Below are 18,803 nucleotides of genomic sequence, written 5' to 3'. Positions count from 1 at the left end.
GAGAATTGAGTTACATAGTTTGTTTAAATTTGTTTTTTATATAGTTATTTTGAACTTATGATTCAAGTCACTTTAACTTGAGTTAATTCGAATTTTTTTAATTGATTTTTTTAATTTTATTATTTAATATTAAACTATTCAAAAAATTATTTTTTATAATTTATTTTATAATAAGAAGTTATTATAGTGTTATGATCTTGGTTGTAGGTTTAATATATATTTTGCTTGGAGATATGGTATTTTTTTCCAAAGATATAACTTTTTTAAAGTATAAATTACAGCTTAAAAACACAAAAAAAAAAAAACTTGCTTTTAAGATGGGTTAGAAAAAAAAACCACTATACTTTCAAATCAAACACTTTCTTGATTTGAGTCAATTTAATATGGTGTTATTTTAATATTTTTTAAAATATATTGTATTGACTTTTTAATAAAATTATATTTTTATTGATTATCTAATTTATTTTTTTAATTAATTATTATAACCAAATCAAATCTAATTAACTATTATATATATATATATATATATATATATATATATATATAGAAAGAGTTAGTATACCTTCGTAGCATAGTGAATATCAATATTCCGGTCCGTAGCTTTCTAGTAAGAAATTTGTGAAAAATGTAAATAAATAAAAAGCTACAAAAAGTTATCCTAAATACGATGCCGACAAACTTGACAAATTGTCTGTTGTGGTTTCGTGGAAGATGGCAAGATGCTGCCGCTGCCATCAATCAATTAATTATTATAGGGACACTCATCCAACTATGCGCAGATATTCCAAAGCACTCTTCATTTTATCTTTAATATTTCAGAGCATATTTCTCTCTCTGGTGGCCAATATTTCTTCTTTGATTTCCCAAAGAAAACAAGAAAAAATGGCTGCAGAGTTTCTTTTGACGTTTGGCATGGAGGAGACTTTTACGAGGGTGAGTTCCATAGCTGCTGAAGGGATCAGATTTGCTTGGGGATTGGAGGGACATCTGCAAAAGCTCAACCAGTCCTCAACCATGATCAAAGCTGTGCTTCAAGATGTAGCCAGAAGGCCAGTAACAGACGAGTCTGTGAATCTTTGGCTGGAGATGCTACAAGATGTAGCTTATGATGCTGAAGATATTCTAGATGAGTTTGCTTGTGATGTTCTTCGCAAAGACCAGCAGAAGGGAAGGGTACGTGACTTTGTTTCAATCCACAACTCTGTTGCTTTCCGTTTGAATATGGGTCAAAAAGTTAAGAAGATCAGTGGAGCCCTGGATGAAATTCAGAAACTTGCAACTGGATATGGGCTTGGAAATACATCTCTACAACATGTAGATAGAGCTCCTGAAATCAGCTGGGACAGAGAGACAGACTCCTCCCTTGACAGCTCAGTAGTTGTGATAGGAAGGGAGGATGATGTCACTAAAGTCATGAAATTGTTGATTGGCTCGATTGATCAACAAGTTCTGTCTGTTGTTTCCACTGTGGGTATGGTAGGTCTTGGAAAGATTAATATAGCAGAAATGGATTGTGAAGAGGTTAAGGAGACAAACGTTTTTTATGTAACAATATGGGTTTGTGTTTCTAATGATTTTAATAAAGTTAGGGTTTCAGGAGAAATGTTGCAAAAGATTGATGAAACTACTGGTGGGTTGAACAATCTTGATGCAGTTGAAAACCTTAAGAAAGAGCTGCAAAATAAAACATTTCTTCTAGTACTTGATGATGTGTGGAATGAAGATGCTCAAAAGTGGGATGGTTTGAAGGAGGGATTGTTCAAAATTTATGGCAAGAATGGGAATGTTGTTGTTTTTGTTACAACCCGCAGTAAGGATGTAGCAAGCATGATGGAGACTTCTCTTGGGAGTCAGCACGAGCCGAGGAGACTATCAGATGATCAATGTTGGTCCATTATCAACCGAAATGAGAGTGGGGGTGGAGGAACATCAATAGCTTGAGACTTGGAGTCTATTGGAAAAGAGATTGCAAAGAGATGTAGAGGGATTTCATTGCTTGCTAATTTTCTAGGAGGAACTCTGCGCAAAAAGGAGACACAGGAGTGGCAGTCAATTCTAAGCAGTAGAATTTGGGATTCCCTGGATGGAAATAAAGCTTTGTGTGTACTGAAGTTTTGATTACTTGTCATCGCCAACATTGAAAAAATATTTTGCCTGCTGTTACGTTTTTCGTAAAGATTTTGACATTGAAAAGGAAGAGCTGATTCAGCTTTAGACGGGTGAAAGGTTTTTTGGCCATCAAATGGGAGGATGGAAGACATAGGCAACAAGTATTTCAATTACTCGCTCGCAAATTCCTTTTTCCAAGATGTTCAAAGGAATGAGTATAAGATCGTAACAAGTTCCAAGATGCATGATCTTACATTACTGGTCTCAAAATCAAAAACGTTAACTTTGGAGGTTGATTCGGTTGTTGATGGTGCGTCTCATATTCGTCATCTAAATCTCATTTCTTGTACAGATGTTGAATTAGCATTTTCAGAAGCTAGAGATTGTACAGATGTTGAATTAGCATTTTCAGAGGTTGAAGCTAGAGTATTGCATACTGTTATTGATGTATTAAATCGGTATTGGAAATTCAAGAGCTTGAGAGCTCTGAAATCGCGACAATCTAATGAGTTACCAGATTTAATTTGCAAGATGAAACATTTAAGATATCTTGATGTCTCAAGTACGGAAATCAAAGTGTCCCCCGAATCCATCACAAAGCTCTGCTGTTTGGAAACATTAAGGTTCAGTTATTGTTACTCGCTACAATAGCTTCTTCAAACGTTGTCAATTTTTGTTTTATGTTCGAGAAACATCCTATCTTAATTGCTACTATTAAGATAATAGCTAAAGTTGTATTTAATAATTTAAATTTTCAGAGGAGATTTTAATATGTAATTTATAATTTATATTATTTGGTAGTATATTTTTTAAGTGAAAGTGTTTGGGGCTTCAAATTTATACAAATTTGTATTAATTTTTGTTTAATTTTTATTAAATAAAAAAAATTATGATATTCAAGCTTATAATCACTTAATTATTAAAGTTTTGATATTATATTAAAGAATTATTTTAATTTAATAGTTTAATCTATTAGACGGAGTTTTAAAATATAATTTATATTATTTTTTAACATATCTTTTTAAATAAAAGGTTTTTAAATTTAAAATTTATATGAATTTATATTAATTTATGTATAATTTTTATTATATAAATAAAAATAGTGAGATTTAAATTTGTAATTACTTAATTATAAGTTTTGATATCATATTAAAATATTATTTTAATTTAATAATTTAAATTATTAAATAATATTTTAAAATATAATTTATGTTATTGTTAAATAGATAAAAATCAAAATGAAATTATAAAAGGGAAGTGATGGGATGTATGAATGAAGTAGAGGAGAATTGAAGATACGCCAACTTGAGCATGTGAATTGTTTAATTTTTATTAAATAAATAAGAATTATGATATTCAATTTAATTATTAAAATTTTGATATTATATCAAAGAATTATCTTAATTTAATAGTTTAATCTATTAGATGAAATTTTAAAATATAATTTATATTATTTTCTAATATATCCTTTTAAATAAAAGGTTTTTAAACTTAAAATTTATATGAATTTATATTAATTTGTATTTAATTTTTATCATATAAATAAAAATAGTGAGATTTAAATTCGTAATCATTTGAATATAAAGTTTTGATATTATATTAAAATATTATTTTAATTCAATAATTTAAATTGTTAAATAATATTTTAAAATATAATTTATATTATTTTTAAATAAATGAAAATCAAAGTGAAATCATAAAAAGGAAGTGATGGGATGTATGAACGAAGTAAGAGGAGAATTGAAGATATGCCAACTTGAGCATGTGAGACACAGAAGATGCTGAAAAGGCAAAATTGTGTGAAAAAAAATAAACAACTTGGTATTTGCATAGAGTGATGAAAATAACAAGAAGAATGTGCTGACAGGCTTGCAGCCTCATTTAGGCATAAGAAGCTTAACAGTTGAGGGTTATGGTGGTGGAAATTTCCCTTCATGGATGTCTATATTGGCACTCAATAATCTGATGGAGCTGAGATTGAAAGATTGCAGCAAATGAAGACAGCTCCGGACACTAGTATGTTTTCCTCGCCTTAAAATCCTAGATATAATAAGAATGCCTCGTGTGAAATTTAGGCATTGAGTTATATAGTAGTAATGGCATTGTAGCAGTACAGTTTCCAATACTAAAAGAATTTACTCTGTTCAATATGGTCTTGAACAGTGGATGGTACCAGGTGAAGAAGCAGTTCAAGTTGCTGTAGTATTTCCTTGTCTTGAAAATTTGACCATTGACTAGTTTTACAAGTTGAAAAGTGTTTCGGTGTTTCATCTTTTATCTCTTGTAGAATTTTGAAATTAAATATTGTGATAAATTGAAATATTTATCTAGTGAATTTCATGGCTTAGCATCTCTTCAATTTTTAAGGATATGGAATTGTAAAGAGGTGGCATCCATTCCAGGCGCACAACACAGCACAGCTCTATGACAGTGCCCTGATTTGATCACAATTCCTGGTGATTTTTGAGATTTGAGATGTCCATTGAAAATTTGAGGTTGTAAATTGGGAGCTCTTCCAAGCGGACTATAATATTGTACATCTCTAAAGGAATTGTGGATAGAGAATTGCAGAGAACTTATCCATATTAATGATGATTTTTTAGAAGAACTGTATTTGCTTCGAAGATTAACCATTGAATCATGTGATAAGCTAATCATTGTTCCATATGGCTTACTACAATTGCGTTCTCTTGTTCAGTTAACAATCACACTGTGTCAGAGTTTGACTCATTTCCTGAAGGATTGCTTAGGCTACATCACTCAACTGAAGGTATTAAGCATCAGAGGTTTTTCAAAGGAGCTGGAGGCTTTTCCTGCAGGGATTATAAATTCAATACAACACTTAAGTAGGTCCTTTGAAATCCCAAGGATATATGGATTGGATAAATTGCGTTTACCACGTCAAATTCAACACCTCGCTGCCCTTGAAAAATTATTTGTAGAGAACTTCAGAGGAAAGGAATTTGAGGAAGCTTTGCCAGATTGGTTGGTCAATCTTTCATCTCTTCAGTATCTTCAGATTGTGAATTGCAAGAATGTGAAGCATTTAGGAAGTTCAACTCCAAATTAAAGGAATTGTGTATTTGGGGATGCCTTCTTCTTGAGGAAAATTGTAGCAAGGAGTAAGCACAATGACCATGGAATGTTTTTATTTGCATACATGTATAGATTTATGTATTTGTTTGATAACCTATCATTTGTACTCAAACTCTTTCAAAAGAATCGTTCCTTCATGCTTAATTACTGCTATATATTTGTTTGATACATGCATCCATCCATGTGTGTGTGTGTGTGTTGAATGCTTTAGGGACAAATATTCCATCTGCAAGCTCTTTCATCTGCTTGAAGCAGCTTAATTACTCAACCTGCAAAAGTATCACAGTAATCGTAGAAGAGCTGGAGAACAGGACAAAAGAAATGAGAGGCAAAACAATAGAGCAGGCAAGGCAGTCTTAACAAAATATATGAAGTCTCTAGAACAAGGTCAAACAGATCTAAACTCTCTGAGGTATCGAAACATATTGCTTAGTCTAGTTTATTCTTCCTTTCCATCTTCAAAATGCTTAATGGAAGGGATGCTGCTTCTACTGTGCAATCTATGCAAGGAATCTGGTTCGTGATGGTTGATTGGCAATGATATGAAGTCTAGGGTTTGGGAGCATAGATGGTTGCCTATGAAATCATAAGGTGGAAGGGTATTGTTGATAGATGCAGCTATGCATCAATGAAGGTAAATGAGAAAAAGAAAAGGCCACCTTGTGTAGGAGTTTATAAACACAGATGCAGAAATTCACAGTTCAAGCAAGGCGAGAGGTCTGAACTGATCATCTGCAATTTAGCTCTTGGACGAAATTTCGTCCCATTAACAAAAAAATAATTCTTATAGTGATTTCCTAGGAACAGTCACGCCTTTTACACAAAAATTAAAAAGAAAGACTGAAAAAAACAAAGCAACAAGTCAAGCTATATGAATGACCTAGTCTAACTTATGGCTCCTAGTGATCTTCACAATGCTTAATGGAGGGATGTTGCCTCTATTGCGCTGAAAGTCACAACCAAGACTGATTGAACTATTTGCATATGCTGCCATTAATCTCAAATCTTTCAGCTGTTCTTCAAATCTCAGAAGACTCTTTAATGAATCATCTTCCATATCGTTGATGTATAATTCCTCATTGTCGACTGCTATTATAATTTCACCTTTCTTTGTAAATGCCAATGGCTTCCTGCAGTATCCATTCATACGGATGCTAAATACTTGCGTCCAGGATTCTTGCACTCCATATTGCTTCCTTTCTGCCACCGTACGTACAAATGAACTCAAGCAATAACAATAAGCACAAAGATTCCCTCTAAAGGAAGCCAAACTAAAATAATGACCAACAAGATCTTCAGGAGGTTTTGGCACTTCCTTAAATCCATCCCTCAAATCAAACCGTAATACAGCATGCACGCTAAGAAAATTAGGACGATTGGAGCGATAGAAAACCCAATGCACGGAGCTCCATTCAGTGCATTTCCAAGAATTATTTTTGAAGGAAAAACGGTGAAGAACGGCTTAAAACCCCAACTCCCCCAAACACACAACTTTATAGTCATTATCAGAATAATCATAGCAGATTCCAAAGTGTTGACTGTAAGTGATGCTAGTACTACTATAACATGGAAACACCCTGTAATACCCAGAGAATGGGTTGAAGAGAAGCAGTTTTCCACTTTCGTTAATGACTCAAAGATAAAAGCAACAAACTATCACAAGAAGTAAGTATCTCAGCACTGGCTAATAGTGATGGCATTAGAGACTCATTGAACTGATATTCAACTGTGACAATTGCGGCGTTGGCATCTGAATCAGAAGTTGCTTCATAGCAGTCTAAAATGGAGCAATGTTCCCTAAACAAGAGAAAAAGCTTCTTGTTATTTATATCGGGGCATATCAAATCAGACCATGACTTGCAAACACAACGAAACCTGTACAAATACTTATCTGGTAATCTAGAGAAAATATCCAGTATCACATCATCAGGAATATGTTGTACCATTTTTCCCCATTTGTTCCTTCTCTCCATTGCAAAGTTCCCTGAAGTATCCCTTCAGCATGCCCCTTTCCTCCTCTGAGAAAGCTATATCCCTGGCAGGAAATTAGGTTTTCTAGTTTATACATTGTTAGACACCTTAACTTTAGAATATGCAAATCTTTCATCTTCTATTTGCACTAGGATTCTTTCAGTTACTTTTCCTATGTAATGTAGATTTCTACTTTCTATCTACTTGGTAACTTGGAATTAAACCTAAGCCAGCCCTTTCTTTTCTTTTCTTTTCTGAGTCATGGTTTTTCTTTTTATTTACATCAATTTTCATTGTGGGATTAACTAAACATGTCATGTCAATTTGGTTGAGATTATATTTTTTCTCGACCACAATTTTAAAAGTGTTTATCTAATTAACTTACATTATAATTTTATATATTTTCATTGAAAACTCTCTAGAAATCTATAATTTATAATTTTTCATAAACTTATTTTTGTAACCATAACTTCATAAGTTACTATAAAGCCAAACACACACTTACATCAAATCCTAGGAATTCAAACAAAATATTATTGCATGTTTTTAGTTATAGGATTAAATCATTACATATTTGACTCTATTCTTTGTTTTCTTGGAATATTCTATTTTTTGTTTCATTCTAAAATATTTTTAAATAAAAATCTTTTGATTTTAAAATTTACATAAATCCAAAAATATTTATATTTAATTTTTATTAGTTAAATTGATAAGATGAGTTTGGAACTTCAAACTCTTTACCGCTTAATTGGCTATTAAAATTGTAATATCATGTCAAATAAACATGACGCGAACCAGGCTGGAAGAAGCGAAGGCAGCAACAAAGAACTTCCAACAAAGCCACTGAAGCAGAAATCTAGCAATTGGACTGGAAGAATGAGGAACAATTCTGCAAGGAAGAGTAGAAGAGAAATCTAGAAATAAGAGGCATTCTATGTAGCAGAAACACCTCCGACATCAGCAACTCGGTCAGCCAGGCTTAGTTTTCTGAGTTGATTTCTAAGTTCTGGTTTGTATTAACTATCTTAGATTAGACTACGATTAACCTTATTAGCTATTTTCGAGCAATTTGAGTCATTAGTAGGCTAGGATAAAAAATCTAAATAAATAGCCAAAGGTGTATGAATCAAGCATAAAAGAGTAAAAAATAAAATAACAAGCACCTTCAGAACTGATCTCTCTCTCTCTTCTCTTTTTGAGTTTTCATAAAATCATAATAACTCAAAAACTTAAGCGATTCCGAGAATAATTCTACATTACTCTCTAATAATATATACCCTGAATTGCAAAAACAGTAGAGAAAAACTCGAGTTAATTTCTTTGTTAGACCGACAATCTGACAATACAATTAATCTTATATGAATTACTGTTAACAATATCGGAGTAGGCTGTGTTTGCCTGCACTTTGTGCTTCAGGACAGAAGAAGAAGAGAAAGAAATTATGCAGTTGCAAGCCTAATAAACACTCTTAACGGTTTTTTGTTGCATAATGAAGTAAAGTAGTAAACCTTGTCAGCATATATCCAAATCATGAATGTATGGAAGATATTCTTCAGACAACTATTCCTTGTCGATTTTACAGGGAATGAGGCCAACAGCTGCGTAGATACTTGCAGTTCTACCATAGCCACATGAAAATCGATACCGAAAGAAGAGGTCTAGTTACGGGCTTCATCCGAGGTGTGGTTACAGGCTTCATCCGAGGTCTAGTTACAGGCTTCGTCCGACAAAATTGAATTCTTCGGCACTGTAGCTGAAAAGCTTCTTGCTGGTTGCCATTGTAACCCCATCATTCTCTCAAAACTCCAGTGGCTTCATAAGGCAGCTGAACTGCAGCTGTGATAACGGTCCATATAGGTTGGCGCCATGTAGTCTACACACTTGAGCCCAAGATTCTGCCACTCCATATTGCTTCATTTCCCAGAAATGCTTCAGAACTGGTAAAAGCATATGCAGAATGGCAATTTCCCCTCATGGAAGCAAAACTAAGATTGTGTTTGGATAGTGTTACAAGATAGAAAAGAAAAAAACCTGTTTTGTTGAAGGGAGAAGATAAAGATACAAAATAAATTTGTTTATAGAATAATTTTGAAATGAATTTCTATATTTTCATAACAATTCTATTATCTTTATCTCTTCTATTTTAAAATAGTAATTAAACGTTACCTAAAAAAATGAAGAACCATGTATATATAATTCAGAGAGTTCCCTTTCTTGATATGCTGGCATCCTTAGAAAGTTCAGGACTCCTTAATTTTGCCATAGAAAACCCAATGCAGAGCTCCATTCCCTGATTAGATTCCATGCTAGTAACAGTACCGATCCAATCAGGCATAGAATTGCTCCTCCATGAATTAGTTTGGAAGGGAAAAAAGAGTTGAAAATGATTATGTCCCTTGTACCTCACATACACAGATTTATAGAAAGATCAATAATAACAAAGCACGTAACATTTACATAGCTGATTATCATATTCCCTCGACATGGAACTCTTCTGAGAATTGGATTCAAAAGCAATAATCTCTCATTTTCTCGATCTTACAATGACAAAAGCAACCAAATATCACAAGAAGAAATTCAGCTTTGCCAAGTGATGACTGGAATTGTAATCCTTGAATCAGGACTCAACTTTCACCGTTGCAGAATTGGCCTAACAATACTAAGTTGCTCTATGGCATTGCAGAATGTAAAGAAAAAAAAGAGGCAAAAACGTGTTGGATTAAAAAAATATAAACAGATAAAATAAAATTTTCTTTAAATCTGAAATACTCTTGAATTGAGTTTTTATACTGTAAGGGTATTGTAAGAGGGGAAAAAAACTCCATTCAGAATTTCTAAATACTTAAAAGACCTATTTGAGAAAAAAAGGTTGTCGGAGGACCAAAATGATATTTATCTTATAACTAGTAGCCCACTTTGATGTTTGTCCTATTGTTCTTACCGAACTCATCCCTGAAATCCGTCCTCAATAAACTTTTTGCCTGCCACCTCTATTACTCTTCTCCACCTCCATCCTCCAAAGGATTGAGAAAATTATTCGAAGCAAAGAGAGAGATGTTGCAGAGTATATTTCTACTTTCAGATTCTGGGTAAGTCTCAAAATCTCTTCAGAACAAATCTTTCAAATCCAAAAACAGTATAGACTGCATCTTTATCTGATCTGATTAATGTCACCAACTGAATTTTGTGTGTTTTGTGTGGCATTTTTTGACAGAGCGGTAATGCTAGAGAAACAGTTAACTGGGCATAGAATAGATAGATCCATTTGTGCTTGGTTTTGGGATCAAATTGTTTCTCAAGGTGATTCCTATAAGGTACTTTGAAGCTTCGATATTGTTTGTTGGACTTTTTTTTGCAATTTTGGAAACTGGGTTTGATTTTAATCTGATTTTTTTTTGAATATTTCATGATTATATTAGCTTTTTTTTGGCTTGTGTAGTTTCAAGCTTTGATCTTTTCTGAGTTTGGCTTTTGACAATGTTGTTTAGCTAAGCATTTCAACTTCTAGCTTTGATTTTGTTCTTATTTTTGTGTAATTGAGTTTATATTAGCTGTTTTTGAGTTTTGCCTGTTCAAGTTTTGATCTTTTTGGGTTTCGCTTGGTACCTTAGTGGCTTTAGGCAAAGCTGTTTGGCTTCATTTTGGAATTTCCAATTCTGGTTAGGATTTGAATCTCATTTTCTGTCTATAATTCAGGTTTATGCTAGCTGGCTTTGCTTTGTTTATTCTAAAGATATGATTTTTTTTGCGTTTCAATTGATATTTTGATGTTGTTTTATTTTGTTTCTGTTGTTGATGCTGTCATTTGTTGTATCTTTCATTTGCTTTGCTGTTGTTTTGATAGCAACAACCGGTTATTGCATCACCAACACATTACTTGTTCCAAATTGTCCGGGAGGGGATCACTTTTTTAGCGTGCACCCAAGTTGAAATGCCACCTTTGATGGGCATTGAGGTAGATTTTGTTAGCTTATGTGCTTTGTGATTGGGTGTGATTATGTATGGCTTGATGGTGTTCAAGTCCTTGACTTTTACCTGCTAGATTTTCAGTTCCTTTGCAGAGTAGCTGATGTTCTCTCAGATTATCTAGAAGGGTTGAATGAAGATGTAATCAAGGATAACTTTGTCATTGTGTATGAGGTACTTTTATGGATCATTTTCATTTTCGATCATTATGCTAGTTTCTTTCTGTGAATTATGAGAATAGCATACATACAGTATTTTGGGATTGTGGAAATTATTGGTCTTAAAAGTGGCCATGACTCATGTATAGGATCCATTACTAGTAACTAAACATTGTTTTGGGACTTCAGAGAAAGGTCTCAAATCAACCTGATAATATGATTCAAAATAATAAGTCAGTCTTTCAATACATTGTGTCTCTAATTACTTATAATTACACTGGTTTTTCAAGTGACCTTTCCATATTTTATGTTATTAAAACCAAAAGATGATACGTTTCACCTTGTATTAAACAATGCAAAAACTGTATTTGCAGCTTGTATGTTTTATGATTTTTACAGTAACAAAAAATATGTTAAATAGATTGACAATAGATGGTGCTTTTCTTCTGTTATTATTTCATTGGTTGAGATTGAAAGTGGGGTAAATTCAAAATCTAAAAGTTCTCCTTTGGTTCAAGATTTTCCTCCTTTCCCTGGTCTTTTTCCCTATTTTGTGTACACAAACCAACATTTTAATTAAAATTTGCAGCTTTTGGATGAGATGATAGACAATGGCTTCCCCCTGACCACAGAACCTAACATACTGAGGGAGATGATAGCTCCACCAAATATTGTGAGCAAAATGCTGAGTGTTGTGACTGGTAACAGTTCAAATGTGAGCGACACTCTTCCAGGTGCTACAGCATCTTGTGTTCCATGGAGAACGACAGACATAAAATATGCCAACAATGAGGTGTATGTTGATCTTGTTGAAGAAATGGATGCAATTATAAATAGGTATTTCTCTTTTCTTAAAATTTTGTTAGAACTTAATTGTTTGCATTAGGTACATCTCCCTTCCAATTGGTTATTTGAATTTCTCCGCCTACATGATTATGATTCAACATAGGTAATTATGTATTTTCCTACAGACACTTTCACAGATGATTTGACTTTCTGAAGAATCTCCAGTACAAATTATTTGCCACTATTACATAACAAATGGGGAATGGGACCATCTCAGTAGTGTGATTACCTGCCTTAATAGGTTTTTTGTATTGAATACAGATCTGCAGTGTCACTTGCCATTACTTGGTGTTGTGCATATGATGTTACTATTTTGATTTTTCACCTTCACGTGAACTATTTTACTTTAGATGCTCTTAGAAAATGCATTTCAAGTTAAAGGTCTATGAAATTTCCTTCTTTGGTTGATATCATTGAATGTCATATATTTATCCTGTGTGGTTTCATACCTGTGGCTAAGCAATTTTCTTTTTCAAATGCAATTTTCAGGGATGGGGTCTTGGTGAAGTGTGAGGTTTATGGTGAAGTTCAAGTAAACTCCCATATCACAGGGGTTCCTGACTTGACTCTATCATTTACAAACCCATCTATTATGGATGATGTCAGATTTCATCCATGTGTTCGGTTCCGGCCTTGGGAATCCCATCATATCCTATCATTTGTGCCTCCTGATGGACTATTTAAGCTCATGAGTTACAGGTCCACATTGTGCAGCGCCCATCCTAAATGTTTTGGTTCTTTTATTGTCAATGTCAGTTTCTGATCATTTAGTTTACTTATCTGAGGTATTCCTATTATGAAATATATATGCAAGATAACTACTTGGGGAAGATGTAGAGAGAATATGTTTAGTCTTATGCCTCTTGTTAGTCACTTTGTTCACATGTATGCTGTAGTTTTTTTATTTTCAATAACCTTTATCCTTTATTCAGGGTTAAAAAGTTGAAAAGTACCCCAATATATGTAAAGCCACAGATTACATCCGATGATGGGACATGCCGCGTCAATGTGATGGTTGGTATACGAAATGACCCTGGAAAGATGATTGACTCAATAACAGTGCAATTTCAACTGCCTTCGTGTGTTTTGTCAGCTGATCTGACTGCAAATCATGGAGCAGTGACCATCTTCTCAAACAAGGTATCTGTGCTGAACTTATCTTGATACCTTTGATGTATATCTTTAATGTTAGGTGAGAAAAATTATATTGATACCTTTCGTTATTCAGCACACGCAAAAGAAAAAAGGAAAAACAAGATGCATGTTCCATGTATCTCTGTTTGGAAAGATGACAAAAATGCTAGTTCTGTGCCTCTCTTTTCAACAATTGTTTCATCACATGACACAAATCGTTCAGGCTGGATTCTTTTTTCTCTTTTCTGCACATGGCAGAGTTTGATTATTTAGTTTGTTTACCCGTATTTGCAGATGTGCACTTGGTCAATTGATCGAATACCAAAAGATAGAGCCCCTGCATTATCTGGAACACTGATGCTTGAGGCAGGATTAAAGCGGCTTAACGTATTTCCCACATTTCAAGTGGGTTTTAGAATCCAGGGTGTTGCCCCTCTCTGGCCTGCAATTAGATAAACTGGATCTCAGGGTTGTACCAAGCCGTCTTTATAAAGGGTTTCGAGCTTTCACAAGATCAGGACTATATGAAGTTAGGTCATAGATTTTGTATTGTATCAAGATTAATTTCCAATTTGTTATGCTACTTGCCATGATTTTGTCATTCTGTATTATAGCATGGATGCCAGTTGATCAATGCAGTTAAGATCATTTGGTAACCTGACAAGATCGTTTGTTTTGCTGCTTGACATGATTTTGTGTTGTATCATAACATTTTTAACAAAATCAATTAGAACTGTGATCAAATCATTAACCACTGAATGTGTTGGCTCTCATAGGCGCAACTTTCACTGTTTCAAGAAGTTGCTTTCCAGTCATGAAAAGTCCCGCAGTGCTCTTGTGGATAAACTCTCAGGGCAATTAACCATCGATTTTGGGGAGTTTCTCATCATCAGAATAGAAACAGAATAATAGAGAACTGAAGTCACAAAAAGGAAAACTGAAACTTATAGTGAGTTTTTTAAAAAATATATATTTTAAAGGTTATCCGTAGTTTTTCGATGCAAGTTTTTCATTATTTTCTAATTTGAACAGTACAATTTTTTGAAGTACAAACACTTTTTGGCAAAGTAAAAGATTAAAATTATTTTTTTATATTTTCTTATTTAGTTAGTGTCATAAATTATAGATTTAATGTGTAAGTTTTTTTTTTTCCTGAGTTATAATTTGAATGAAATAATGTTATTATTCAATAACTAGATTATCACAAATGGAAAATATTAAGAAGACTATTATAAATTATAGTTTTGATTTTTTATGAAAAATAGTTGTAATATTGAAGTGTTTTTTTTATTTTTTTCGATGAGAACTCCTTTGTTTTCAATAAATGAACTCATTTTTATTTTTATTTTTTTCAATTTTTCATCAGAAAAAGAAAAGAAAACTAAATAAATAAATAAATTCTGAACGCATCTTTAATATCCTAGAGAAGTAATGCATTCAAGATAGAGGATAGAACATGTCAGCTTGATAACACTGCCAAAAACCAGAGGCCTGGTGCAATGAAGAAAACCTTAATGTAAAACAAAACTGGCATTGGATATTGGATGAACTTTCAAACTGTTACTTCAAAATGAAGATAAAAAAAGCAGCAAAGGCAACAGTGAAAACAGAATATTGGATAAATCCATATGAACTCGACTATAAAAAGCAGCAAAGGCAACAGTGAAAACAGTGAATCCCAACCTACAGAATATTGGATAAATCTATATGAACTCGACTAATTAAACAGCAACCTTGTTCACTCTAAAGGAATCCATGACTTTGCGAAGATCATTTTCCTCTTCTACAAATACATTTTCAGGTGTCTGTAATCTTAACTCGTACAGCTGATTGTTTTCAACTCCAAGAACTGACAGATACCGGCGATCCCATTCCAATCGAACTACTCTTTCCTGAGGCATAACAGCCAGTTCGTTGTTATTTGCGTAGGACTTGATGTTTACCTGATAACATGATGGCCTGGTTAGAAACACTTCTATGAACTCGTAAGGAAAATAATCTTGACCACTATAATCACTCAGTTAAGAAGCTCTGTGATGCATGCAAATGACTTCTTTCTACCTAACAACTCACCTCAACTTGATAATAAAGCTTTCCGTCATCAGCGACTCTGGACGATGTCGAAAGAATATTTGATTCCCGCCTGACGCCAAGTCTAGTAGACATGAACTCTGTCAAATACTGCTTAAGCACCTTCTTTGCAGCTTCTTGTGGAGGGCCCAAGTCTTCAACACTCTTGTACCTGGATGATGAAGGAGACGACAACTCCACTGAGAGATTTTCATCAAGAACAAAAGGGTCTCTGAAGAATATATCAGCTCCAGCACCACGAACTTGAATCCAGTTCTGAGGGTACTTGAATGAATACCCATCAAATTGATCAATGTATTCCCTGAATCCAACAGACTGTTGAGCAAATGCAATATTGTTGAAACCAACTTCTGAGAAAATGTAACTTGACAAGATCAATGCCATTGCATTTCTCCTTGGAACTGCAAAAGCTTTAGTCTGATTATGTTTACATAAAAAATTACGTTGTGAGAAGCAATCTGAAATGGTTCCATGATACAAGACAAAAGGCTGCTTATCAGTTGAGAAAATAGGGATACTTATGATCCAAAAAAACAAAAACATTGAGGGTACAGCAACTTAGAAACCGCATGAATCTTTTGGTAACACGAAGTTACTAAATAAGAAGACTAACAGGTACAGTGTCATGAGTTAAAAATCCTCTGCAGATAGCATGTGTTTGCTAGGTGGGATTCCTAGGACTTCAAGATGGGGGTTGCTACAATGCGGAAGCTTCGAACATCGGCACACGATGCCAATGGCCATTGGGCCATTTGATTTGAATCTAGTGGATCCTCTTTCACTATTTCTTTCAAATCCAATGACCCTATAATGCCCATCAGCATGTGCCTATACTTCGCAACCATGTTTCTGACTTAATTTCTACGAAACGTAATGATAGAAAAAAGATCGTGCCTCTCAAACCATTTTTAGAATAATCCCATAAATTCATATTTCATATCAAGAAGAGGAGCTAAACATTCGACATTTCAAGAAGAAGATCATGCCTATACTTCTATTTTCACATTCGTCATTTGAAGTTCTAGCTTCAAACAGGAATTTAACCATGAAAAGCAGACCACATTCACACTTCATATCAAGAAGAAGAGCTAAACATAAACATTAAAAGAACACAAGAAAAGGAAAGGAAACGTAAAGAAAAGAAAAGAAACTGCATGAATGAGAAGGAAAGAAAACACATACCAGTTGGTTGTAATGAGAAATAGAGCTGCAGAAAGTGGGATTTGGTGAAATGGGCATTGAGCAACTGGGCCAAGTAGAGCGAGAAAGAGTTGGATGGGTGAGTTGAAGTGGAGGAGGGAACGAGTCAAGAATTCTTGCCATTTCTTGATGAGTTTGTATTGAGACACACAAACTAGTGATTGTCAGTGTGCCATGTTGAGAGAAGATAGAAAGGTTTAGGATGAGATGGAGTGGGGTCAAAGCATACGTGTTTGAATTTTATTGGGCGAATGAGCTTGCTTCCTCACAAGTAATGTGGTCGCAGTCTGGTGTCAATATTTTTAAACAAACGTAGGATTGAAATATAAAAATATAAAAGATTATTTTTTTTTCAACTCAGAATTATTGCATCAATATAAAGTCATAGATATCATACTTTATGTGATTATGTTTAATTGTAAAAATAGACTACAAAGAAAAGAAGTTGCGAATTCTTTTTTAATTAGATTAGGAAATGAAATTAGAAATTAAATAGTTTAATATTGGAGATAAAGTATACTCAATTCTATGAAGATGTTGCTTTGGGATATTTGATTTGTTTTGTTTATTTTTATAAGTTGTAACAAAGATATAGAATGATAATTTACATGAATTGATCGAATTTAATTGAATGAAGATAGATATATGAATATTTCATATTTAATTTTATTTTTTTAATCACAATTATGATTGATTTATTTGATGGTTTTGGCGTCCATGTGCATTCCTATGTCTATATTATTATTTTTTTCATTCATGAAAGTCATTATGAAAAACAATAACATAATCCAACCACTTTAAAATTATAATTTTTTATTCTTGTTTTTGCTAATCTTTTTATTTTTCTTTAAAATATATTTATAAGCTTATTCAAAATCATTTTTTATTAAAAAACAATTTATTTAAGAGTAGTAGTTATATTGAGATAGTGATTGTTTTTTAAAGTTTCAATAACTTTATTTTTTGAAATAATTTTTTTATTTTTTTTAAATTTATTTTTAATATTATCACATAAAAATTATTTGAAAATATTAAAAAAATAATTTTAAATAAAAAAATATAAAATCTTAATTTTCTTTTTAAAATACTTTGAAAAAAAAGAAGAAGAAGAAAAAAACAAACAGTACTTTACAAAGATTAGCCTTGGTACTGTCCTCGAGACAGGGAGAAGTCCATTTACATGGTTCCCCTAGTTTGTATGCTTTACCCCCACCAAGTCATCTACTAAGTTAACTTGAGATTTTTTCTTTTCCTTTCTAAGTTTACAATGCCTTTTGAACACTAAGCATGTATAAGAATTTTGTTTCTTCAAGTTCTAATTAATCCAGGGGCTGCCATGATTTACTTGATATGGCATTAGATAGTGCAATTAAGAAGGAAAATGGCTAATTTTCTATCCCATTAATTACCACCCTCTAACTCAAAACACAAACTTACTAATTAGACACTCATTAATGCTAAATTTAAGCTAAACTAACAGAGAGAGAGAGAGAGAGAGAGAACTTAGGACATCCAATTGTGTCTCCAACACTTACAGCAACCTCACAATTCAACTTTATTATGGTATCTCTCTCTCCTATAATGGAATTCCTTACCCAACTACACCATCAAAGCAAAGATACACCCACATTGTAAATAGTTAAATTTTCCTTAGTTATCTAAAAAAAATTGTAAATATTTGAATTTTCCTTAATTATATGGAATCAAAATTTCCAGATCAATACTCACTCCAAAAATAGCAAACAAGAAACCCAAAAAAGAAAAGAAAGGTGTACATTATCCTTCACCCCCTACTACATAATGCAAACTTAAATTAATTGCTTGTGTCTTTCAGAAATTTTTTGGTTTTCTTTATAAATGTCGAAATTTTATATATATGATTTGTATTTGCAGATAAAAGAAATGCATACAAAAGACAGAAATATAACGAAAACAAAAACATAAAAAATACATATTAGTATAGTTTTTAAATGATTTTTTTATAAAATATAAAAAAACATGGCTCTTTCATTTTAATTATTTTAATTTTTAATTTTTTATATTCCAAGACCATACTAAAACGTTATCCACTATAGCAAGGTATGTTTAAAAAGATAATGGTCAACAAGAGTCAAATGATTAAAGTTATAGATTTTCAAACATAAATGATTAAATTAAAACATCCCAAAACATTATAGGGACTAAAAGTAATTTACTCAAGACAAATGGTGCAAGATTGTTACAGGTACTATT

General features: G+C 32.9%; 3 protein-coding genes, 1 long non-coding RNA gene and 1 pseudogene across 6 annotated transcripts in view; 3 read left to right on the top strand and 2 right to left on the bottom strand.

Annotated features, from left to right (window-relative positions):
* LOC105135661 (LRR receptor-like serine/threonine-protein kinase GSO2) overlaps positions 1-18,803 on the bottom strand; it is a 101,912-nt gene that overhangs the window by 33,173 nt on the left and 49,936 nt on the right. The gene's annotated exons all lie outside the window — the stretch shown is intronic.
* LOC105135665 (putative disease resistance protein RGA3) lies at positions 729-2,867 on the top strand (annotated as a pseudogene).
* Positions 10,119-14,039, top strand: LOC105135666 (AP-3 complex subunit mu-like). Of its 2 annotated transcripts, none has more exons than XM_011040656.1 (8): positions 10,119-10,265; positions 10,391-10,476; positions 11,021-11,131; positions 11,227-11,316; positions 11,890-12,137; positions 12,636-12,845; positions 13,079-13,286; positions 13,575-14,039. In XM_011040656.1, the coding sequence occupies exons 3-8, from the start codon at positions 11,108-11,110 to the stop codon at positions 13,734-13,736; spliced, it is 942 nt and encodes a 313-aa protein (XP_011038958.1). In that variant the 5' UTR covers positions 10,119-10,265; positions 10,391-10,476; positions 11,021-11,107; the 3' UTR covers positions 13,737-14,039. The 2 variants fall into 2 exon arrangements, with proteins under 2 accessions (XP_011038958.1, XP_011038957.1); XM_011040655.1 differs by having other exon boundaries at positions 10,391-10,490.
* Positions 14,715-15,043, top strand: LOC105135667 (uncharacterized). Its single transcript, XR_844226.1, has 2 exons — positions 14,715-14,874; positions 14,937-15,043. It is a non-coding gene; the product is annotated as an uncharacterized LOC105135667 (long non-coding RNA).
* LOC105135668 (psbP domain-containing protein 1, chloroplastic-like) lies at positions 14,955-16,743 on the bottom strand. Its single transcript, XM_011040657.1, has 3 exons — positions 16,554-16,743; positions 15,354-15,788; positions 14,955-15,223 (listed from the first exon to the last, which is right to left on the bottom strand). The coding sequence occupies exons 1-3, from the start codon at positions 16,692-16,694 to the stop codon at positions 15,002-15,004; spliced, it is 798 nt and encodes a 265-aa protein (XP_011038959.1). The 5' UTR covers positions 16,695-16,743; the 3' UTR covers positions 14,955-15,001.

The sequence above is a fragment of the Populus euphratica genome, unplaced genomic scaffold (assembly GCF_000495115.2).
Source record: "Populus euphratica unplaced genomic scaffold, PopEup_1.0 scaffold271.1, whole genome shotgun sequence".
In the NCBI taxonomy this organism is placed as follows: Eukaryota; Viridiplantae; Streptophyta; class Magnoliopsida; order Malpighiales; family Salicaceae; genus Populus; species Populus euphratica.
The sequence above is the reverse complement of the archived record's forward strand: the minus strand, read 5'-3'. Positions and strand labels throughout refer to the sequence as shown.

What these genes read in the sequence shown, in the direction of transcription:
- LOC105135666 (XM_011040655.1), top strand. Translation starts at nt 10,231, where the DNA reads ATGTTGCAGAGTATATTTCTACTTTCAGATTCTGG. An exon ending in TTTAAGCTCATGAGTTACAG is followed by an intron (nt 12,846 to 13,078) that starts GTCCACATTGTG and finishes TCCTTTATTCAG; the next exon opens with GGTTAAAAAGTTGAAAAGTA. An exon ending in TGACCATCTTCTCAAACAAG is followed by an intron (nt 13,287 to 13,574) that starts GTATCTGTGCTG and finishes CCGTATTTGCAG; the next exon opens with ATGTGCACTTGGTCAATTGA.
- LOC105135668 (XM_011040657.1), bottom strand. Translation starts at nt 16,694, where the DNA reads ATGGCAAGAATTCTTGACTCGTTCCCTCCTCCACTTCAACTCACCCAT. An exon ending in TTTCTCATTACAACCAACTG is followed by an intron (nt 15,789 to 16,553) that starts GTATGTGTTTTC and finishes AAACATAATCAG; the next exon opens with ACTAAAGCTTTTGCAGTTCC. An exon ending in AGCTTTATTATCAAGTTGAG is followed by an intron (nt 15,224 to 15,353) that starts GTGAGTTGTTAG and finishes TCATGTTATCAG; the next exon opens with GTAAACATCAAGTCCTACGC.